Below are 24,824 nucleotides of genomic sequence, written 5' to 3'. Positions count from 1 at the left end.
TGCTCTATCAACCCCTCTCTATCAAGACAATGTACAGAAAACTGGAGGTTGGTAAATTTTTTGGAACTACACTTTCCCAGACTCCCTTGCTGCCAGCGAATCTGCTCATGACCTAGTTTCCATCAAGAGGTGAACCCTCGCTGAAGGCAGACGTGAATCCTGGGGAATGGCAGCCACATAGTGTTTCTGGAAGCACAGTGGTGGAGGAGTTCTGCCAGAAGCAGTGACAGAGGCTCTACGGTCAGGATGAACCCTGAAGCAGCTTCCTGCCAGGTCAGGTTCAAAGGTGAACTCTGGGTACATACCTCACTCCCCAAAACTGATGATGATCTGACTGATTGCAGCCACCGAGACCACTGCATGGCACCTGTCTCTGCAGCTTATGGGGAGGAGACGGCACTGGAAGATGCTGAGAAGCCCTGAGGGATGGCAGACTGGCCTGAAAGCCCACCTCTAGGGAGCTACACAGGACAGGCTCGTGGAACAATGAGGCAAAGTGCAAGGCAGCCTTGTTCAGTTTCCAAATGGGTGGTCATGACAACAAATGTGGCGACGAATTTGTTTTTCAAACTGCTGTAGATTTCAGAGCACTTGGACTTACTACTTCCCTTCCACGTCCTTGGGTCCTTACCATGGAACGTGACAGATCTACAGGTTTTATGGGCTGGGACATGAGCATCTTTGGAACATCGTTATTCTACCTACCACACCTGTGGTGAGAGAACATAGGAGTGTGTGTGGAATGGATCCTGGAGATGCCTGATCAGCAAGAGTGAACCATGCGAACATCCTTCTAGGACTAAATTCATCGACAAGGTTACACCTACCAGAGATCCTGGATTCAAGATTATCCTGAGCAGCTGGGAGGGGTTTGAAATGTGCACCCAGCTAGTGGACGCAAACTTGGAATTGACAGTTACCTATGCTGAGTGAAGATCTGGTATCCCTTGAGAGAATCCAGAGGAAGGAATCTAAAGTTTAAGAAGCTGAGAATATTAATATAGATATACCATGTGTGACTGGCTCAGACAACCCCTCCTCTCAAAACATGTCCTCTCGTCCCCCATATCCTAGAGGACATCTCTTGTATCGCAGCTCTGGAAAGTACACAGGTGAGGGGAACACTGACATCTTTGAGAAGCACAATAGTGACCGTCCACAGTAGGCTGGGAGGGAAAGCAGTCGATGGTACCATCGAAATGGATCATCCAACGTCAGTAAAAGAGATGGGATCCCAGGGCTCCAACGTGAAGAAACAGACAAATTCAAATCACAGTATGAAACTGTATAAGCCTCTCTCAATAACTGATATTATAAGCTGATAAAATCAGCAGATAGGAGAACAATATGAATAAAAGATGAACAAACCTGACCTAACTGACAAATATGAGACTGTGCAACAAGCAACACAGAAAGCACATTCTTTTCAGGCCTTTAAGGAACATTCACTCATGTACATGTTAGGCTATAAAGCAAATTTCAATACAGTTCAAAGGACACAAATCAGAACATGTCCTCTGACCACAATGAAATTTAGCTAGGAATCAATAACAAAAGATAGACAGACAAATCCCCCAAGAATCCAGAATTTCAACAATACATTTTTTTCAATAACCCACAGGTCAAATAAGAAATAATAAAAATTAGAAAATATTTGGAACTGAAGAGTAAAATGTGACATACCAAAAATGAGGGATGCAGCTAAAACCAGGCTTCGAGGGAAAGAAACAGTCTTAAATGCATATATAAGGGCTGAAAACGAATGGTATAAGTACCAATCTTTTTTTTTTTAAAGATTTTATTTATTTATTTATTCAACAGAGATAGAGACAGCCAGCGAGAGAGGGAACACAAGCAGGGGGAGTGGGAGAGGAAGAAGCAGGCTCACAGCAGAAGAGCCTGATGTGGGGCTCGATCCCACAACGCAGGGATCACGCCCTGAGCCGAAGGCAGACGCCCAACCCCGGTGCCACCCAGGCGCCCCTATAAGTACCAATCTTAACAGGCAATAGAAATATCAACAAAAAAGCAAATTTAAACTAAAAGAAAGTAGAAGGAAATAATGAAGACCCTGCAGACATTAAAATAATAAAAACAAGATATTAAGAACAACTTCAGGCCTAGAAATTTTGAAACTTTAGATTTCATAGAAATACTGACACAAGATGAAATAAAAGTGTAAATAGTCATATATCTAATACTTGAGTAAAACACATAATTAAAAGCTTTTCCATAAAGAAAAAAATCTAAGTCCAGCCTCATCAATGAATGTTTCCAAACATTTAAGAAAGAAATAACATAACTGTTATAGAATAAACTCTTCCGAAGAGAATAAAAAGAAGGAATACTCCCCCAACTCATTCTAAATGGCAAGCATGATACCAAAATCTGAGGAAGACTTAACAAGAAATGAAAGTTATAAGTCAATCTTTCTTTTGAACACAGACTCAAAAATCCTAAACACAAGTATTAGCAAACTGAACATCCAATGAGTTATAAAAGCAATAATATAAAAGCTGAGTTTACTCCAGGAATGAAAGACTAGTTTAATATCAGAAAACTAGTTGATGTAAAAAAGAATATAAAAAACTAGTTGGTGTAATTCAACCACATTAACAGAATAGAGGAGAAAACAATTTCTGATCTAACAGCTACGGAAAAAGCATATAACAAAATGCAACTTCTGTTAGGAATAAAACATTTTAAAATACTAGAAATAATGGGAAATGTTCTTCATCTGGTAAGAGAAGATATAAAAAAACAACTTTCCCTTATTGAATTGGAACAACAGAAAAATTTCAAGAAAGCTGCCTCTATTCCAGATTGTAGTAGAAATTATAGCCAGCATATTAAGGCACAGAAAAAAAAGTATACGAAAGAAAACTGACATCATTTACCAACAACATGAATATGTCTAGCAAGAAAATCTTAAAGCATCTACAGAGTAACTACTGGCATTAAGAGGTGATTAGCAAGATAAATACCCAGAGATACAGAGTTACAGATGCAGATACGACATACTTTTTCTCATAGCCAGACATGTACATAGGTCCTGGACCAAATGCAGTGGCCACACTATTATTATTCCAGAGGACCTGTTCAAAATGTGTTTGCTTCCTGTTCCTGTGATTTGTTTATTTGGAGGTGTTGGTACATGGGGGGGAAAATGCTTAGATTAAGAAACACAACAACGGTGCTAATGAAGTGGAAACTGAAGCTGCTATCTGGCCATTCTGGGTTCTTTATGTCACAGGACAACATGCAAAAAAGGGAATTCCATGGTGGCAGAAATTAATGATCTCGTTTATCAAGGGAAACTAGAGTTACTGTTTCAGAGTCCAGGGAAGAAGGAGAAAGTCTGGAACCCAGGAGATCCTTTAAAGGGCCTCCTGGTCAATACCATGCTCAGTGAAAAAAGTTAACGGAGGTCTAGTAACCACATACCGAGGGCTGAGAACTCTCAGAAACCAAGGTCGGGTTACTCTGCCACGTAAAGAACTCGGGTCAACTGAGGACCGTGGACACGGAAGCAGAAGCAGGTGGTTCACTGTAACACATTTACTCCCCGCCTTCAAATCCACTGGTCACACTGGGACTGCGTGTTTTGTGAGAACAAGTGGTACCTCAGGCAATCCCGGGACATGGAGTCATGCACATACCTATTGAGCTCCCGGATGGCCCGGAGTCTGCGGATGTAGCGACGGCAGCTTGGCAGAATGGAGAGGTGGTGGGCGTGCAGGGTAAGAAAAAAGCATTCTGTAGGGAATTTCGGCTCAGAAAATGGAGGCTGATCTCCATCTAGGAAAAATAACATGACTCCCTAAATAAAGTCTCTAACAAAACTAAATCAGGGGAAAAAGCACGATTAAGACAGAATTACACTTGAATTTTCAAGAAGTTTACAGATGCTTCTTAAAAAACACTGACTAGTTATAAGCAGCACAGAATTCCTATGAGCTCCATTTAATAACTAGGTCTTCTGCCCCATCTGATTAAATGTTTGCGTGGACAAACATCAACAATCTGCCGTTATGTGCCTTCCTGATGTATTTTATATAACCATTCCTAAAATTCAACACAGGTCATGAAACGTCACCTTGAAACTCAAAACGTTATTAGACTATGTTAATAATCTACAGATTCCATAGCCATTTCCCTACTGTGGGCATGTCTGTCATTTCTAATTTTTCTCTATTATAAATAGTGCTTAGAAGACCTATGTATGAAATATTACTCCCTCACCTCCCCCCTAGAATTGGGAGTCTATTCTAAAATGTAAAATTATTGAGAATGACAGTATTATAATTTTTGGTATAAATCAGAATTGATTAAATAAATTGATTAAATGCCATCTATTTCTTCACAAACTTACATTTTATCTTATCACTTCATTTTTGGATTATCTATCTATCTATCTATTTATTTACTTTTAAACATCTTATTTTTAAGTAATCTCCACACCCAATGTGAGGCTCAAACTCACAACCCTGAGATCAAGAGTCACAAGCTCCACTGACTGAGACAACCAGGTGCCCCCGTTTTTCTATTATACAACAGTAGCCTGAACTTCTTTCAATATGTATCTAATTCGTATTAGTATGTATGTTTTTTCCAACAAATATTTATTTTATTTTCTATGCTATATACTGCTTACCTTTCTCCCCCCAAAACAAAACTCTCTCTCAGTAGAATTTAATTTGGGCTTTATATATAACAGTTCTACATTTTGAAAGGCATGATTCTATCCAACATATGACACATATTTTGCCCCATTTTTAAATTTTACATACTCATTTTGTCTCACTCTACAAAAAGCATATTTATCTATTAAGATACTCTATATACATATTGTCTCTGATGATACGCTTCATTTCTTTCACCATTATAAATTTGTTTCCTTCAGGGTGGGTCAAATCCTCTGTTTTTTTCATGTTTTCATTATTTTTATTATATATGTATATAGAAATAAAAGAACATATATAAGGAATACATATATAGAGAATAAATAAAAAATAAATATAAAGAATAAAGAATATATATATTATATATATAAAGAATATATATACATGAATATTATTTTTTAAAATGTTTAACCCTTTGATTCTTCTGGAATTTACTAGTCCATGTTATGATTCCAAGATGATACCAGTGACTACTCATTCAAATGACACTAACCAAATACTAACTCTATTGTTCATCAGATACTTAGTTCTTATTAAAGTTTACATGTTTCTCTGGAATGTGTGCATGCATCTGATCATGACGCTGCCAGGTAGGCATGGAATCTCTATCTTGTTCCATGAACGACTTTGTAATATTAAAAAATATATGCCATATGGTTTTGACGCCTGTCTATAACATGTTTTATAAAAAGAAAAAGATCAACAATTGTAATGCCATTAAAATATTCATATTTTAATACCAACAATGCATCAAGATCTATGAAATATGTCATGAGAACTTTAATTGGTATATATAAAATCTATATCATAATTAAGTCTCTGCTATCATTTTTATTATATTTCTTTTCCTTTTTTTTTTTTTTCTTTTTGGTTTTACTCTGAATAGTATATTTCCTTCCACTTGTTCTATGTATCTATTTGACTTTGGCTAAACCAAATAAGAACATTTTACTGCGCTAATTTTTTAGTGTGTATCTCTGGCTTATAAATTCATTTTCTGAAGAGAAAATAATAATTCATGAGGAATCACTGGCATCCAAATAAAATAAGTTTACAGAAAGTTTTTAAATAAAAGGGCTGTGTTTTGATGACCTCACAATGAGCAACGTCACTCACAAAGTTCAGCCAGCCAGTCGTTCACGTCCTCCATCGTCGCGTTCACTCTCGTCTCGTCATTAGGAAGAGTAATCCGACACCTGGGGTGGAATATATACGTGGGATCCACCGTCTCTAACTTGATCTTTGTACTTAGCTGCTGCAGCACCCAAAGGAAATTCAGCATGAATCCATCTGTAGATACCAATCTATCATCTGTCTGTGGAATATGAAAAAAAGGTATTTAAAATGATGATTTAAATGGAAATTTTGGCATGACTTTGTAAGAAAGGAAACCAGACAGTCATCCCAAAGTCAGTGAGGGGACATACACGTCACCGTTGTCGTTTTATCAGGAGGCGCTCTTTGTGGAGTATTAATCCTATGTGAAGCGTTTTACACATTCACTGAACCTTCAGAAGAGCCCTTGGAAGTCAGTGACACTGTTATTCACATTTTACAGAAGGGGAAACGAAGGCTCAGGGAGTTAAGTGACTCGCCCAAGATCTTTAAAATTAAGTAAGTAGAAACACAATAAATGTTGCTTCCTTTCTCTTCTTTATTTCCCCTCAAGAGCACCAAAACCCTAGTTTCACTCAGCACAATATGACTAACAGTTTCTCTGGCTGACACCATTAGCGACATCCTGTATTAATAACATAACAATTACAATAATGGTAGTTAACACCAGCTGTGTGTCCATGGTGCACCAGGCACTGTTCTAACAGCTTTATGGATAATAAACCCAGAGTCAGGAACCATTATTACCCACATTTAGCACTTAGGAAACTGAGGCACAGAGAAATAAATGTCAATAAATGTCAATTACTAATGGTGGGGCCACAGCAGGAAACCCAGGCAGTCTCATGCAGGCCCACACTCTTCTCTATACCTTTTTTCTTCCTCTTAGTAGAAATGTCACATCATTCATTCATTACTTATTAGTAATATAGGAAAGATGTCCTTTTAACTTCTCTATCCTTGCAAGGCAGTCCAGGCCACCAGGCTCCTCACCAGATCTGACACACTTATAACCTTGTAACTGGTGTCCTCGGGTCTGTTTCTGTCCCTCCTCCTATCTTCGTCCATTTTCCACACAGCACATTTGGTGGTTTCCTTGCTGCAAAACCCTCAGGGGCGTCCTGTTACAGCTCTTACGGCGTCGGCCCCAGCCTGATGGAGCCTCTGCCCACCCCACTAGCCATGACCCGCCATTCTCCTCCCTGTACAGTATTCCCCAGCCACTGAAGTCTGCATGTGGGGCTTGTTCCAAAGCTAGATCACTCCCACCTTGGTGCCTTACACGTGTCTAGAAAAGTCATTACCTAGTCTTGCAATGGCTGACTTTCACATCGGTCTGGTCTCTGACCAAACATCACCTCCTTAAAGGTGTCTTCCCTACCACTTGATCGAAACTCACCCCCATGGTTACTCTCATTTCTGCCTTGCTTTATTTGCTTCACAGATTCTACGACTGCCTGAAATAATACGTTTATATGCCGCCTCACTTAGCCTATGGAACAGAAGCTGCACAGAGGTAAGAAGTTTTTCTATCCGGCTCAACACCGTGTCTCCATTTCCTAGAACAATGGCTGGCAGGTACTGAGTGTAGACAAATGAGATGAATGAGTTTAACGAATCAATAAAGTGGTCTTTAGGAATCTTACCTGCATCTGTGCTTTCTTCATATTGGCATTGACGACAGCTGCCATGTAACTGAGAGCAGCCTCACGGGTCTCACCGTTTAACAGAATACTATGCAGAATCTTGAAAAGCTCTTGCTGGAATTTATTTTAGAAAGGAAGAAAAAAAATGAAGACTTGACTTTAAAAATGATTCCTTTTGACTTCAGGAACAGCTGGGCTTCATCCCCCTTTCTCTCCTCTCCTCTCCTCCTGCTCATTTTAACAGAACCTGACTACAAGAGGAACACAAGTGTCCAAATTCAACAGTGTCAAGACAATTCGCATGACAGCAGATGGTGTTGGAGGCAAGTAGTTATCGTTCTAATAAAATGGCCTTTGCTACTGCCTTTTCGGGACAGGATCAGACTTACCTTAATCATGCTATCATTAATCTCTAACTTTGCTGCCAAAAAGTCTCAGAACTGAAGATATACCAACCTACACTTGAGACACATGAGCCATCGAGGAGTACGTGCAAACTAACAGCGCTCACTCACGCTCATGTTTTAAAGGCCTACTGGAGCAGCCTGGAGAGCGAGCAAGGCCACTAACCTCAGAACCAGTCCCCAGTGATGCCACAATACTACCGTTGTGGCAGTGATTACTCAAGACACAGATTACTTATATCCAGCCTCTCTCTTACTCGTCCTTTGAATTCGTTTTCCAAACACCTACCCTTCCCAGCTCCAAGTAATGCTGCAGTGATTGGCTGACCACGCGAGTGTTTTCCAGGGTAATGGCAGGCCCTGAGAAATATTTTTCAACCACTTTAGCCTGGGAAGAGAAGGGAAAAATTCCATCGATATATAATGTACATTTAGGAACGAATCTGAACATTAGAGCAGCAAAGTACAAATGGCCACTGTACTTACATCATCTTCTGCAAAGACCGAGAAGCTAAAGAAAGCCCCCAAATAGGAGAGTCTCTGCAGCTCCCTCCCAGAGCCAGGGCTTAAGGATTTAGGCAACCACAACGGCAAAGAAGCCACCTACGCAAAAAAATGGAAGAGGCAAGTCAAGCTGCTAAGTCAGCAAGTGAGGGGAAAATGTAATGCACGAGTTCTCAACAGCCATCCTGTTCAGCTGGGGCTCTGCCACCAGTACAACGGCTCACGAACGTGCTAGGATCCCCGTTGGTATTTTCTCATCTCAGATGGAGGCGCAAAAGCCTCCAACTCCTCTACAGTTTCATAAGATAGTCTTTTGATTTTTATGTTTCGAGAAGTTCTTTGATAGAGTTCAGACAAACTCTTTTTATGCTATCAAAGGACTCAAGTAAATTCTTCCATAGGACGTGTTTTCCTACTTGCACAATACTTATACAAAAATCATGGAAGAAAATAAGTAACTTCATCCCAAGCAATAACATACAGGGTTAACCAATTTAACTACTGAGAGCCACCCAGACGTGTAACCTACATCTAATCTAATGTCCTCTAAGAGATTTTTTTTTCACATAATGTTACTTAAGGGATATCTTCGGAGTTACAGTCCACTAAGTATGTGCAAGTCCATCAGCGAGGCACTCACCAAATTGCACACAGGGTGTGTCTTCCCAAACTTGGTTTCACAAAGCTCACCTAAAGCCTAGAAATAAGATCAGAAAGTGTCACTTAAAAAAAAAAAAAAGATTTTATTTATTTATTTGAGACAGAGAGAACGAGCAGGGGGGAGAAGGAGAGAGAGAGAAACAGACTCCTCGCAGAGTGGGGAGCCTAACATGGGCTTGATTCCAGGAACCCAAGATCATGACCTGAGCTGAAGGCACTTGCTTTGCCGACTGAGCCACCCAGGTGCCCTGCAGAAACTGTCATTTAAATGTATTCCATCTTAAACTGATTGCCATGAGTAATATCAAGGAATAGCTCTAAAGCTGTTATAAATATATCCTCATTCCTTCCAAAACACTAAGTTCCATTGTTTTTCTGATGAATAGCTAATACCTGCATACTGTAAAATAATTTCAGATGAAATAGAAATACAAAATGAAACTAAGAATCACTCAAAAACTTTATCCTGATAACCTCTATTGATATCTTAGTTAACAGCTTTCCAGCCATATTTTTGTGCCTATACACATTGAAATAAATGTGTATGTATATATTTATATATATATATATATATATTTTAAGATTTTATTTATTTATTTGCGAGAGAGCACACGAGTGAGAGAGCAGAAGAAGTGGGAGAGGGACAGGGAGAAGCAGGCGATCCCAGGACCCTGGAATCATGACCTGAGCTGAAGGCAGTTGCTTAACCAACTGAGCCATCCATAAATGTGTGTATTTTTACAAAAAATGATTTTTTTCACTTAACATCTTTCCATGTCAAAAAAAAAGCTATGCTTCATAAACTTGAGAGGCTAGTCTTGCCAGTGCCGAACAGGACTTTAAATCATTACAGTCTAATAAGCTACCAAATTCAGAACATATTTAAAAGCATTACTTGGTTTCAAGATCTCGGATATTTTTGAGAACTCCAACATTTTCCTTTGGAGCTGCAATCATTCTCACATTCGAGAATCAGGAAAAGTAGGTTTTAGGGACATAAACACAGCTTAACACAGCCGGTGTGTTCCAATCAAACGCTATTTTAACAGTGAACTTCATTTTCTGTGATTTGAACATAGCTACCAAAGCTCCCGAGCCAGCCAGCGGAAGCTGCTTCTCAGTCAATGCATGTAGGCACTGACAGGTCTTGGAGGTGCCACTGAGAAGGAAGAGTTCTCCCTGCACAGGGCAGGGGTTCCCAAACGGTACTACACGTTAGGAAAAACCCAACGCCAGGCCCCATCCTCACCATACCCGCGACCAGCAGAATCACAATGTGTGGGAGCCAGGCATCAGGTGTTTTTAAAGATCCCCAGGTGATTCCAGGGTATAGCAATGTCGGGAGGAACGGAGCCAGAGAACAATCACGATTGTTTCTGATTCCAGCTCTGGTGGTCTTCCTCTTCCTGCTCCCATTGTCCTTCCTCACACTGCACTCTCTCGGCTGTACAAGCAGCAATAACGGTATAAAATATAACTATTGTCTGTCATAATGGAGGCCTTTGTCTTTTGACCAAGAAGAACATTTTGTTGCTATCTGACACTGAAAGCTCCTCACTGAAACGTCGAGCCAGTTCAGATCACAACAGAAACGCTAACAATTCTGTGAAGGAACATTTACATCATCCGCTGAGAATGAATGTGCACTCGAATATTTCATCACTGGACTCAAACAATCAGATGGTTTCACTTCCTTTTATCTGGCATGGACAGAACAATGCATAAGGATTAACAGAATTTTATCAGAAACCCGAACGGCATGGGCAGTAGAAAGAGTCCTGACATAAATCCATTCAAAGTTATTTTTAAACGTAAGAATTCCCATTTCGCATGCTAATTTCCCAGCACTATCTTCACCTCTGAGCTCCATGTTGATTGATTAAACTAGAGACATGCACCCTTCACGTACACCCATGGTAGCATTTATCATGGTGTGATTATCTGCGCTGTTGCGGACTTGAGTTTTGCAGTGGGTCAGGAGCAAGTCGTAGAGAGGTGCCCCAGTGTCTGGCACGGAAGAGGTCCTCAGGGAGTACTGACTTAATGCTAAGGTGGAATTAAGTCAGTAGAATGAGTACAAGGAACGACTATAGTCAAAAGATCGATTTAACCAGGACCTCAATTTATACGATTGTATTTATTCACAGAGTTAGCGAATTTCGTATTTTGAGATCTTTTCCTTCATATCCTAGAGTGAAAAATATTTAGTCATACGTCAAAGTATTTTTCTCCTCAAATTTCCAAGAAGCCAATTCAGAAACAAAAGGGCCTTTTCTTTTCTTTCTGGTTCCAGTGTGTTCACAGCAGTCAAGGCCCTTCGTGAGAGTCTAGGGGATAAAGTCTGCCCACAACTGACGCTTGCTGTAGATGCCTGAAGGAGCTAAGCAGGTCTGTTTCCCACAGGAAGCTTGAAGGAAATGGGGAAGGCGAACGAGAAAACTACTCCGAGGTTTTTCTGTAGAAAGTCACTGCGTAAAGCTGGATTACTTTTCCTAGTACAACGCTTCCCTTTTCCTTGCATCTGTAATAGTTCCTTTTTTTAAAAAAAAATAAAATTTCATTCCAAGTACGGTATGCCAGTTGCCAGGAGGATCAGAAAGATGCCACCAAGAGTCACTGTTTTGGTAAGCTACACAGTCACACTTCAGCACCCGCGTCACTGACTCCTGCCTGGGGCTCGCACGCGCGGGCTGCGTCCCGGGCTGCTACCTCCCTCGCTTCGCCCATGCAGCTCACTGCACACCACACTGCGTGGCCAACACAATGCTTTCAGGTTTTAAGTGTGAAAACAAGGTTGGTCACCTGAAAGAAAAGTGTATGTTAACATCATCTGCAAGTAAGCGTCTACGGAATGGCTTAAACAAAAAGCACAAAGGTTTACCATGAGGGGGTACTTGAAGTAGTCACTGTCGAGGGAGCACTCTTTGGCAGCGAGAGCCAGGCCTTGTAAAATGGGGATAAAGATCTGTAAGAAAAAAGAAAATCGAAACATAAGTTTAGGAAAACTTAAGAACGCGAGGCATGTTAAAATAAAGTGCTGAATCTGAATGTCTAAGCAGTTCCACCTTCCCCCAGGAAAAGCTGTTTTGTTCATAAAGGAGTCTAGTATCTGGCCACGGAGTGTGGCTCTGTCCTCCGACGACACTCACCATAAGGGAATACGGCTGAATTTTCCAGAGGTAACAGGATCTGGTGAGCCCTAATTCTCTGGTAGGACTCCGAGTAACTCAATAGAAACTCACAGGTTTGAGCCCGCTACAGGGTCCCCAGGGGTCCTCGCGCTAGGCAACTACGTTCTCTACATCTCGACAAGGAGTACGTTTCTGATGACCAAGCACCTACAACCTGTAAAGAAACTGGACTAAATGTTCCACTATCTTCTCAACTCTCAGTATTTTAAAAAAGTCTTCATAGCCACTCTCTCACCTCCATCTCATTCTTTCAGTCCTTCCCTGTTTGGAAGAGAACAAGAAAAACACACCAGCAATGGCTATTATCATTACGTTAACTTTAATTACGTAGAGCAGACAGCTGGTAAATGTGGACTATGCAAAAGAAAACTTGACTAGAATGACCGACCTCTGTTCGGGGTACGATGAACACACTAACACGATGCCGGAGCTCGAGGACACCCGCATCTGGTTTTACAAGTTTACCATCAACACCAGGGCATGCTGTCACCGAACAAGATCTGCTCAGCACAGCTCATGTACGAATGTCCCAGTGCACTCACTGACCGACTCGTTGAGGGAGTTGGTTGAGATTCAAGACTAATCACATTCAGTAGAAGATGGTATAAACAACAGCTGACAATCTGAATGTCAGCAAGCTGAAATGGGAGTGCTCTAGAAAGCCGCTAGAAAACCTGAAAAATTCCCTTTCTGACTAATTTCATCCCATTGTATTGAGCAGCTTGGCCATTTAAGGAGCACAGGAGTTTTTTAAGGAGGTGCCCTGGATTATAAAGTGCCTGTGGAGTGTCTTGAGATAACAAGATAGCTCGGGAAGAGATCAGTCCAGTTTTTGCAACTCAAACCAACAGGGTGGAAGTAACGTGTTGCAGAAGCTAGCTAAAAATGGACAGGTAAAGCTCACGTGTGGGGATGGGGGAGTGACAACATTACAATCAAGAAAAATAAAACTGAAGTTCCTAAATCACCAAAATAAATTTCACAACTAGTCATCTAGAATAATCTCAACATTTTCTTCCAGAATGCTATAAAGAAAACATCTTTATGTTTTCTAGTAGACTTACCCTCTTTTGCAGGTAGGATTTAATTTATGATAGACAAGGTATTACTAGCTATAATATTTTTCAAATAGTCAAGCATTACAATATTTGTGTGACTTACACGTTTTTTTTAAAAGACTTTACTTATTTATTTGAAACAGAGAGAGAACGAGCAGGGGGTAGGGGCAGAGGGAGAGGGAGAAGCAGACTCCTTGCTGAGCAGGGAGCCAGACGCAGGGCTCGATCCCAGGACCCTGAGATCATGACCTGAGCTGAATGCAGACGCTTAACCAACTGAGCCACCCAGGCACCCCTATTTGTGTGACTTATGTATTTTAAATGATTCTATTGTTTTCAAATGAATACCTTCAAGCAATGACAAAAAAATTACAAGTATTCATCTCCGATCCTAAATTCTAGCTGTTATTATTTATTTATCTACGAATATCTCAAACATTAAAAGGGACTGAAGTTTTAGTCAAAAGATTTAAATAGTTCAAATCTGCCAAACTCTTCAGACAAAAAAGTGCCGTTTTCCATTCATTCGTCATTTCTCTCTAGAAAAAACACATGGTAACATGAAGATGGAGTGTTCAGGACCAAGTGGCAGAAAAGGCACCAGAATGCTATGATTGAAAAGAAATAGTGGGGGGCACCTGGGTGGTTTAGTTGGTTAAGCGTCCAACTCTGATTTTGGCTCAGGCACGATCTCAGGGTTGTGTGATTGAGCCCCACGTTGGACTCCGCATGCTGTGCGGAGCCTGCTTAAGATTATCTTTACCCCTCCCCGCATTTCTCCCTCTCTGTCTCTGTCCCTAAGGAGAAAAAAAAAAAAAAGAACTAGTGGGTGCACAACACTGTGAATATACTAAATGCCACTGTATTGGTTCATTTTATGTTATGTGGATTTCACCTCAATTTTTAAAAAAAGAGGCTACTTCATAACGTCTGTGCTTCTTCATGAATAAGACAGACATAACACGGCCCTTTCAGCTGATCACTGGGCTGATCTAACAGAGCTAAAGCTACTCCGGGATGCTCAAATGATATCTTGTAAAATAGGAAAGTGTTCTCACTTTTTTTTTAAGATTTTTTTTTTTAAAGATTTTATTTATTTATTTGACAGAGAGAGAGACAGCCAGAGAGAGAGGGAACACAAGCAGGGGGAGTGGGAGAGGAAGAAGCAGGCTCCCAGTGGAGGAGCCGGATGCGGGGCTGGATCCCATAACACCAGGATCACGCCCTGAGCCGAAGGCAGACGCTTAACGACTGAGCCACCCAGGCGCCCCTAAGATTTTATTTTTTAAGTTATTTCCCACTCAATGTGGGGCCCGAACGCACAACCCCAAGATCAAGAGTCACACGCTCCACCAACAGAGCCAGCCGGGCACCCCGGGAAAGTATTCTAATTAATGTACATCATATACACAACAGAGAGCACCACTTAAACCTTCCAAGATGGTTATTTATTCTCTTTCTTTCTTTCTTTTTTTTAAGTAGGCTCCATGCTCAGCGTGGAGCCCGACATGGGGCTTGATCCCACGACCCTGAGATCAAGCCATGAGCCGATATCCAGTCAGACGCTTAACTGACTGAGCCACCCAGGCGCCCTGACAGTTATTTATTTTCATCAGAGTGCACCTCTCTCTCTCGAGAGGAAAAGCTCTTGAGTATTCCTGCAAGTCAACAAGACCATCATCTAAGAAAAGCAGTCGATGAATTCCTAACACAGTCATGATACTAACTAGGAGTTTTGCTTCTGGATTCTTCTTTTACTAATATTTTGGAAACTGCTAAAAATACAATTCCTGGGATTTCAAATTATTAGGTACAAATAATATTAGGTATAAAAACAAACAAAAAGGAATCTTATCACTTATAGCTACTGCCTCTGTTCTGTGTCGAAAGAAACGATCGTACAGTAAACTGTTAGAAAGTGTCATAAAAACCCTTCCATCACGGCTTATGTGAGAGTTGCTGTGGCCACATGCTCACGTACAACACGGGCCGGGATACGGCAACCAAACGTGATGCCGAGGTGTTACCTCACAAGAATCCCGCAAGGCTAAATAAGCAGCTTTATTACTAAATATCCCATATCTGCATTTTCACTTGACTTCACACAGTGAGATATAAAAATTGTATGAATACTTAATGAAAGAAGCAATTAGCAAGATATGAGACATCGTTCCCAGTTGAGTGGCGAGAAGACGAAAGATTCTGTGTGGTACGCAGACTGCACTGAGCTAAGTTCGTCTCGGGTTTACTAATCTCCTTTTTGTAAACTCGGAGAACTAATTTTCAACACGACTCAACTGGCAAATGCACGTCGTGTCTTATGCCATCTCGCAGTATTCTTGTGTTAAAGCACCTTGAAATCACGGACAGGGCCTTACGCTTCTTCCCTCTCAAGGCACTTAGCACCGTTTAAAACACTAGATGCTTGACTGCTTGAAATGGACAAATGAGCTGAACAATGCAGCTGTCAATCTGATTGTCTCAAGAAAGAAATCTCTGGTAGGTCTCTCTGAGCAATTAACACATGCATGTTCCAATTCTGAAACAGAAGTTTTCAATATATGGTGTCTTTAGAAATCAGCCTTGGCATAGGAGCTCTTAGGGTAAAGGTTCCGGTAGCAAATTCACAAAACCTCACCTGCTTGAACACTTCTTCATCCTGGTGAGTGGTCCTCACCAGCTCCTGCATGAAGCCATACGGGAGATTCCTGCAGAGCATATACGGCACCAGGAAGGACGGCTGCTGCATGGACCTGCAAACCCACAAAAGTCAAGGACCGCGATGGCTCAGCTCATCAGTGTGTGACAACACGGCACACGGGCTGTCACGTCGGCAGAAGTGTCCAGTCAAATATCACACTTTAAATCTCCCAAATATTCTATACAACAGTTTGAGGCAAAAGACCAAGCTTCTTAAATTATTCATAATCACTTTTTGGTCTTTTAATGACAGACTATAGAAAGTTTCAAAGAATCCATCTTTTCCTACATTCAAGCTCTTTAATAATAAAGCATTATCCCAAAAATGAAGCATTATTTATCTATTTTACTCATTTGTTTATGGTGTATCTAACTGAAAAGAAAAGATCAGTGGTGGCTGAGGAATTTAACTCTTGTTAATTTTAACCACAGAATATTTTTTTAGGTTTTGGTCCACGTTTAGCCTTTTCCTCCTTCTTCTTCTTCTTTTTTTTTTTTTTTTCCCTTTTTAAGGTTCCTTTATTTATGTAATCTCTATACCCAATGTGGGACCTGAACTCACAACCCTGGGAGATCAAGAGTTCCTCGCTCCCAACTAAGTCAGCCAGGCGCCCCACCTTTTCCTTCTTTTTGACAAGTTTCAAAAACAGATGGTTCTGGTACAGAGAATAATAGAAGAACATCCAGAACGAAAAAATGTTGTAACTTTGTCATTTCTTCCCTAGATATTTTTGCATCACTTTTCCTTCAGATATTTTCATAAAAGAAATGAAATATAGAAACACTCTTTATTGAACTGGAAACCTTGATGGGACCCTCTGAAACAACCCATAATGTAGTATACTTTGGGTGATTCCCAAACTAACTGCTCTCCCACTGCTATTTATCACTGAATAACAGATACTGACTGTATGATACATGGAAAGTGATAACCTGCACATTTTTTCAAAGATCTCCCCTGATTTCAAGAAGCTGCTTTTGAACTCAATACTAATTTCCTGCCTTGACGCTAACATATTTCAACAGTGGTCTAGAAGTAAGGCAGACAGGGAGTGTTTTATTTTCGGAGTGTTTCAGAGAAGGAAAGGGAGCTCCTGGGTCATCCACTTTGATCTTGCAGGTGAGAAAGTGCATTATCCAAGGTGATGCAGGTCGGCTGGACAGCCTGAGATCCGCCGATAGATAGGGTCCTCTCCCTGCTAACATGAGCGCACATGGTTTTTCCTACCTTGGTTGTGTGAGGGAACCTTGCAGGACTAATGCGGTATGGGATATGCACTGTGAGCGGACGTTGCTCAGAAGCTGGCTGACTGCTGGCTGGCTGCACATCTGAAAGAAAAAGGCAGAGGTCAGGACCACAAAAACAAAATAAGCCCGTACTGTTGAAAACTGGCGAGAGTCAGGAGACGCCAATCTCCAGGAAATGGCATGCTTTTCTCTTGCTTGAGTCATAATGAACAAACCAGGGTAACTGCGTCGTCCACGTATGCTGCGTCCGTTGGAGTCTACAGTCAGAGAGTGAGGGGACCAAGTAGGACTCTCAGAGCTGTGTGCTCGCTCTCTGCTTTTGCCGAGGTTCAGGGCAACAAACCCCAGAGAGGCCCTTCACAAATATATAACTAACAGGTGGACAAGTGGACTAGCTTGGAAAACTAGAAGCGGACAATGAAGTGGGGATGAAATAATAATAAAGTCAGCACGCAACAGGAGAAAAAGCATAGCTTCTGGAGTTTAAACACATTTTTGTAACTTTTATGTGATCACAGACAATTACACCGTGTGTCTGAGGTGCGTTTGCTTATTCATACGATAAAACCAATGCCTCTCTTACCCGAGAGTAACTGAACCACCGTGAGAATCTGAGGTCCTGTAGACAGAGCACAGGGTGGGCCATCTGCAGGTACTCCACAAATGTGGGTTATTACTACACTTGTCACAGACTACCAGAAATTGTCAGGGCCATGTAAGTCGCTGGTGGCAACTGCACTTGCCCCGTCACTTCTTCCTTCCACTAGAATGTGAGTTCCGTGAGGGCGGGGATCTTTGTTTTGTTCACTGATACGCCTTGAGCTCCCAGCACGGTGCCTGGCACATAATACACACTGGAGAACCATTTTCCTGACTGAAGAAAGGAAGGAATGTTCCTTAAGGGGGCAAATGATTATTTATCAAAAAATAACCAGGTTCCTATGGGTTTTTAAAATGGATCTATTTCATATTACCTTTGGTGCTTTTTTTTCCTCTATTCCAACTCGGTCAAAACACTCGATGAGGTAGTTCAGCATGTCTGTCTCCTTGCAGGTCTCAATGGTGAAATGGTCACTGTAGGAATCCCAAGTACTTGCCCCACCAGAGGCTCCCAAACTTTGGAGAAGAGAAAAGAAAATTGATGATTCTTACCTCTTCTCAGTGAATTATTTCTGACAGAGTTTGCATCTCCGCAGCAGAAAGCCTGTTAGGATCCCTGCACCCACGACAAAGCGCAGACACCCATGCAGCCAAGGTCGGAGCTGACTGCTCGCCGCACCTGCTCACTGCACCTGCTCCAAGTCCAACAACAGTAACTCTTAGCAAACATTTTATTGACCTAAGAAGGCAGCTGGATCAGAAACTCAACATCTTATCTTATTGGGAATGGCAACTTACAAAACCAGGAGGACTAAGAACTGCTACTGTGCTGGGCATTTGAAGGGACAGCACGTGTACTTAACCAAACTGGCCAGCTTTACTCAGGCCAACTTGCAGGTTGAAACCAGACTATACTACTGCTGTCATCGAAGTCAGCAGGAGTGAAGTTATAATGACTAACAAAAAACCCCTTTCTCATGACTTCTGGCATAATCTCAAAAGCCTTTATCTAGCATTTGGCAATAGGACCCGAAACGGAAAATTGTCCAGTTATAGAAAGAAATATAAAACTCTGTCATTAACAAAATATTTCCAAAACTTTCAGTGAAAAAGGCAAAGTTGTATAGTAAACACAAACCAAACAACATTCCTGCGTAGGGGTATCCAAACTTGGGTTCTGTTCCAACTGTACTGCTTGCTTGTTACCTGAACCTAGAGCCTCATCTCCTCTGGACTGAGGCTTAAAGGAAACCAAACGGAAGTGCTTTGTAAAATATAAGCAGGACACAACATGAAGCACTGTTATGATTAGTAATAACTATTCACCGAGACCAAAGCCAAACATTATCTCAAGGGTTAGGTGTGAGGAAATTAAAGTTTAGATCAACCATCAACGAGTCACATACCTAATCTGATGTTTAACTCACAAATTTATTTGATATACACAAAAGATACAAAGAGAGTAATCATGGCACAGGGAGAGGCTAGGAATTTTGAAATGAAAAGGAAATGAGGAAACATAAACTTAGCAAAAAAATTACATATGAAAAATGATAAAGAATGGGAAGAATATCACGATCTGGAAAGACCCATCCCTACTTCAACTGGGGCAGACAATTAAAGTCTAGAAGCCAACAGGACTAACAGAGATTGAGCTGTGAACAATATGTTATGCAGGCAGACGCACAGATATACATAACTGATTCTGGAATATACGCATAACTGAACTTACTTAGAATTTTAGAAAAATACAGTTGACCCTTGAACAATATAGGGATTCGGGGTGTCACCTCCATGCAACTGAAAATTGCATTTAACTTCTGACTCCCCAAAAACTTAATGACTGATAGCCTACTGTTGACCAGAAGCCTTACTAATAACCTAACAGTCTATTAACACATATTTTTATATGCATTATGTACTGTATTCTTACAGTATATTCTTAAGTATTATTCTTAAGCTAGAGAAAACAAAATATTATCAAGAAAATCATAAGAAAGAGAAAATACATTTACGGTACTTCACCATATTTATCGAAAAAAATCCCCATATATGTGGACCTGCGCAGTTCAAACCCATATTGTTCGGGGGTCAACTGGATATATAATTGACCTTGGAATGAAAGTATATTAAAATTAAAAAGATGAAAACAATACCAGTTTTAAATCCAAGGCTTTCAGGCCAGAGTCTAGTAAATCTGAATCCCTACGACCTGCTCTATAGATCTGACAGAAGGGAAGAGAGAAGCAAGCATAGGGAGAAGGAAAAAAGCAACCATCAGAACAGAACAGAAAAACCCACCCACAAATATGAGAAGTGTGGTGAATCTCCAAAGGTAGAAAGGGAAAGGGAGATACTTTCCTACTGCACCATCTCAGTTTCGAGCTATCTGCGATTTTCTCCTCTTCTGTCTGACGTCAGGGACCCAGTGACTCTCCTATTCACTGCACTGCCGAAGGTGAACTTGACCAACACAGGCTTTCCCTACACACAGCTAAGGTTAATTTTCCCTTGAGTGGCTCTCACAGAAGACAATGAAAACCAATCTGCCTCATGTTTAAACTGAAAATTTCAACTATACGTTTCCTTGATAATAAAGCCCAAATTTTTCACATTTTTACATTTCTGATGAAAAGCATCTTACATTTGATGCGGTCAGTACCCACAGCCAGCAGGTGAAAATCCACATAAAGTCAGTGTGCTTACTTGGTGGCTGCTCACACCCTGAAACCAGGCTCCATTCTTAGCTGATACATCCCACTGAGTCTCAACTGAAATGCGAACACCTCAAAGCCAACCGAGGTACCTTCACAGCTATTTCACTGAGACATGAAAAGCGACAATGTATGTAGAAGACAGCGTGTCGTGTGCCAGGCAATGCAGTGAACGGCACCCAGAATATACTAGAGAATTTTCAAAGCCAAACGAAGTTGGTATATTTTGGTGATCATCTGTCAGACGCCTAACAACACGCCAACTGACTCTCAAGACAGAATTTAACCAAATAGGAAACATAGAATAAACTCCAGTATTTGTCCCTAGATTACAAGTTTTAGGTTGGTCCTAAAGGTGCTAAAATAAACCGTGATCTCCTAGCACGAAAAGCGGCCCGTCTCAACAACACTACACACAGGTCTCAATGATCAAGACGCACAACGATCTTTAGGTTCAAAGTGAAAGCGCTGGACTCAAATTTTGAATGCGACACTGAAGGAGAAAGTGGTGTAGTGTTTGTGTGCGTATGTCCATGCTATCGATAAATATTTTTAAAGTTTTAAAATAACATTTCATTTTTCCCTAAACAAGTTATTCCAAAATTCATGAGGCTTTTACAACTGTGACACATGGAATACCACATTGGAAATATGTCCTATTCAAGTCCTACGAGTATCTGCAAACTTATACCTCCTTCTGGGAGAATGTCTGAACCGTTTTCTGATAACTACATCTACAGTCCAATTTAATAAAGTGATTACTTCGCATAACAGAAATACAGCTGAATCCTTCTGAAAACACAACGCAAATCTTCCTGGGGAGCCGGCCGTGCATTAGATCTGTGCAAACCGAATCCCATTTGAAATGCACCAAGAAAATGTGTTCCTTGACAACCTCTTCTATAATGGTATGAATAATCTCCCCCGTATTTAACTCATTTTTTTGAATGCAGACTTTTAGAACATTGTGTTTTCTCAGGGCTGGGCAAAGTCAGAGCTGTGCGGGTTCGAGCAACATGAATTCACTAACAAATGTTTGCAGTGTGCTGTGTATTCCAGGCGCTGTTGTAGGCTCTGGGGGCAGCACACTGAATGGAACAGACCCTGCTGGTGTGGCAATTACACTCTAGGGGGGCGGATAGTCCAAAACAATATAGGAATGCTATGAAGAACACTGAAAGCGGGGCACGGTGACAGACACGGGCAGTAAGCGTGCTTGTGTGCTTTATATAACGTGTAACACAACCCTCTGGGAAGATGGCACGTACACGGAGACCCAAGGGCGTTAGGGGAGAAGCCATGCAGCCATCTTGGGGACGGCTGTCCAAAGAGAGGAAGTACGTGTGAAGGCCTAGGGCAGCAGGGAATATACCAGGTGTGGTCAAGAACAGGGTCATGAGCTGCGGAGGGTGTAGGCAAGGGGAGGCACGTGAGGTCAGAAAGGAGGAATGCATGCGTGTGTTTGTGTGTGTGTGTGTGCGCGCGCGTGCGCACACGTGTATGTGAGATGAAGGGTCTCACGCACCAGGGCAAGGCTTTGGGTTTTACTCTGAGTAGGGACGCCAGTGGAGGGTTTGGAGACACACATGGTGGGACACTTTCCATGTTTCATTTCCAAGTAGTGACGAGCAGCAGAAACGAAGAGTAAATGTTAACATTTTTCACCATTTGCTAATTTTCCCTTTCTCTATTCACACAGGCTCACGACATTCTTGAAGATTCTACCTCCTTCACTGAAATATCTAAGCAGTTACAAACAGATTTCTTTCCTATGAAACGCTTGGAATAATTTTCCTCAGAGCAAATGCTACGTTATCTTTATTATAAGATGATTCTCTCACTTCACTCACTCCGCTCCTGCAACAGGTCGATCCTTAATAATTCATAAAACTCTTTTCACAGAGGGCTATAGAACATCACAGAAGGAACGTTCTACCTTTCTTAAATTAATCCTTCTCGTCCCCACTATAGATAATTAACACATGAACGCATGTCCCAACTATTTCCAAAAACATTCATAATGTATCGACTCCACCAGGCGAGCAGGAGGGGCGGGGGGGGGGCAGGAGGGGGCAGACGTGGCCCCTGTTCATCTTCTACAGCATTAACCTTACCGGGCAAGGAGTAGGTGCTGAAATTGCTGACTTGAAAGTAAATAAAATTCTGGGAAGATCAGCTGGCAAGAAAATAACTGTTATTTCCTGATCACTCAAATTAACAAGGTTTTTTTGTGATCTCTTCTTGGTTCTGGCCCTACGTGCATTCTTGAGTTCCTCTCTATTTGCTTAATCAGTTATATATTTTTACACATCCTCTCACATTCTGCTTGATAGCTATTCAAAAGCTGTACGTTGCCAAAATCTGGATAGATCAGATTCCGTTTTAACAGCCAGCAAAGGACCTGCCAACTGAATGGAATTTTGTAATTACCGAGTAAAATGCTGGCACTTCCTTGCCAAGGAACAGAGTAGATGCATAAACACTCGGCAGCGAAATAACCAGTAAGGAACGAGGACAACATGTGTCCTGTTGGGAGCACAGCGTGGTGGTGAAGCAGGTGAGTTCTGGACTCAGGCCCTGCCACGTACTTGGTATGTGACTGACCTCCCTGTCCCCCAGGCTCGTTCCAGTAACTGGGCGGGCCGCCGTGAGGACAGAGGGATGATGGCGCAGACTGCTGGCACGGGATCTGGCCCACGATGCTCAGGAAGTATTTGGAGCTATTACCACACAGTTCTCTCTCCTCGTAGCTATAGAATCTTGATCAGAGACAAGGCTGGGATGGATGCTAGGAGTCTAGTGCTAGTAAAAGCAGCACACAATCTGGTATCTTTGTGAGAGCAAGTTGGAATTAAATAGGCCAGGGAGAGAGAGCACTTCTCTCCCAATTTACAGTAGAACAGATAACAAAGCACTTTGATCATGTATGGAAACGGATTCCTAAAAAGGATGCCTGCTGCGTTACTCTAATCATGCAGTAGGATTTTATCCACATGAAAAAGACACTTCTACCTTTGGGAAATTTACTTGAGAAACAGTAACACAATGTTCAACCTAATACAAATATCAACCTCCCTGAATCAATATTCAACCTTGCACCAACATTCCTTTCTCTCTTTATGTACTCTCTCTAATGATTCTTCTCAAAACTGTCAAGTTTAATGAAGTGTACCTAACTCCTACTGCCATCTCTATTTATAGTCTAGAGTTATTTTTGAACAGTGCTGGGCACAAATACCAAATCAGTCCAGTGGAAACTTCGATTTAAGAGCAAAATCGTAAGACAATGAGTCAGAGGTTCAGAAAGAAGGTGCTATTATATTTTCTTGCCCAAAGTCACCTAGAACACCCAAGCAATCTTTTTTCACACGGTTTTCAGGGGGGAACATTCAGCAGCATCATGAACTAAGTTTTAGCCTCTGCTGTCATTCCAGAGGCTATCTAAACGAGGGTCTAGCTTCACTGAGGTCAAGGAGGTGACCAGGGAAATTGAAGGTTAGAAGTGAAAGCAGAATCAGTTATACCAGACAGGATGGCCCCATATGCTCTCGAACAGACCGTCGGACTGAGCTGGGGGGGAAGGGCGGGGAAACACACACATACACGCACACACAATCCCAGCCCCTCTGCCATTCCCAAGTAGCAGCAATCCATGCACCAGTACGTAAGGAAACATGCCCCACCGAGTACATGTTGCTCCCATCTGGCAGCTCACAAGAACACTTGCGACAGGTAAATGAAGGGTCCCTCATTTCAGACCTTGGGGTGGGTGAGCTTGATGGCTCATCTTTCATCTGTTGTTTGTGTTTCTGACAAACGATTACACGTAAGTTTTCCTCCAAACTTACCATCGGCAACAACGATGAAGATTTTCCTACGTGCCACTTTCCCCCAGGATAAGGTCCTAACACCGCGATACATGCAAGTTCCCCACATCTTGACTCTCCAGGCTGTCTCACTTGACCCTACCCTGCTTAGATTTAAAGCACGCCCCTCATGAGGGCTTATAGAAGTTAGTTCCTAAGCACCTGTGCACATGCAGGGGTAAGACTCCATTCCTCTGATACCTGGACCCAAACTGGACACAAGAAAACTCATCACCACCACCACCACCTTCATCATCACCATCATCACCATCATCATCATCTTCTTCATCTTCATCACTACTGTCGCCAGAAAGTGCGAGGAAGAGGAAGGAGAAAGGATTGTCGTACATACTACCACAACAAAAGCAAAAAAGGTCATCAGGGAACAAAGGAAAAACAAGAGGTGGAAAGCTTTTGCAACTGCTATCCCTTTTT

General features: G+C 41.6%; 1 protein-coding gene across 3 annotated transcripts in view; it reads right to left on the bottom strand.

The window, feature by feature from the left end:
- Positions 1-24,824, bottom strand: part of UBE4B (ubiquitination factor E4B) — a 118,316-nt gene that overhangs the window by 27,623 nt on the left and 65,869 nt on the right. For 2 of the 3 annotated variants that reach the window (XM_011224247.3, XM_011224248.3), the window contains 10 exons: positions 18,184-18,325; positions 17,190-17,290; positions 15,900-16,014; positions 11,894-11,977; positions 8,993-9,049; positions 8,335-8,451; positions 8,138-8,236; positions 7,445-7,558; positions 5,799-5,997; positions 3,660-3,798 (listed from right to left, as the gene is read on the bottom strand). In XM_011224247.3, the coding sequence (XP_011222549.1) occupies positions 3,660-3,798; positions 5,799-5,997; positions 7,445-7,558; positions 8,138-8,236; positions 8,335-8,451; positions 8,993-9,049; positions 11,894-11,977; positions 15,900-16,014; positions 17,190-17,290; positions 18,184-18,325 (1,167 nt within the window). Of the gene's footprint in view, positions 1-3,659; positions 3,799-5,798; positions 5,998-7,444; positions 7,559-8,137; positions 8,237-8,334; positions 8,452-8,992; positions 9,050-11,893; positions 11,978-15,899; positions 16,015-17,189; positions 17,291-18,183; positions 18,326-24,590; positions 24,741-24,824 lie in introns of all 3 variants that reach the window. The other variant, XM_019799093.2, reaches the window with a different exon arrangement.

The sequence above is a fragment of the Ailuropoda melanoleuca genome, chromosome 11 (assembly GCF_002007445.2).
Source record: "Ailuropoda melanoleuca isolate Jingjing chromosome 11, ASM200744v2, whole genome shotgun sequence".
NCBI classification, from domain to species: domain Eukaryota; kingdom Metazoa; phylum Chordata; class Mammalia; order Carnivora; family Ursidae; genus Ailuropoda; species Ailuropoda melanoleuca.
This window is presented reverse-complemented; position numbering and strand designations above follow the sequence as displayed.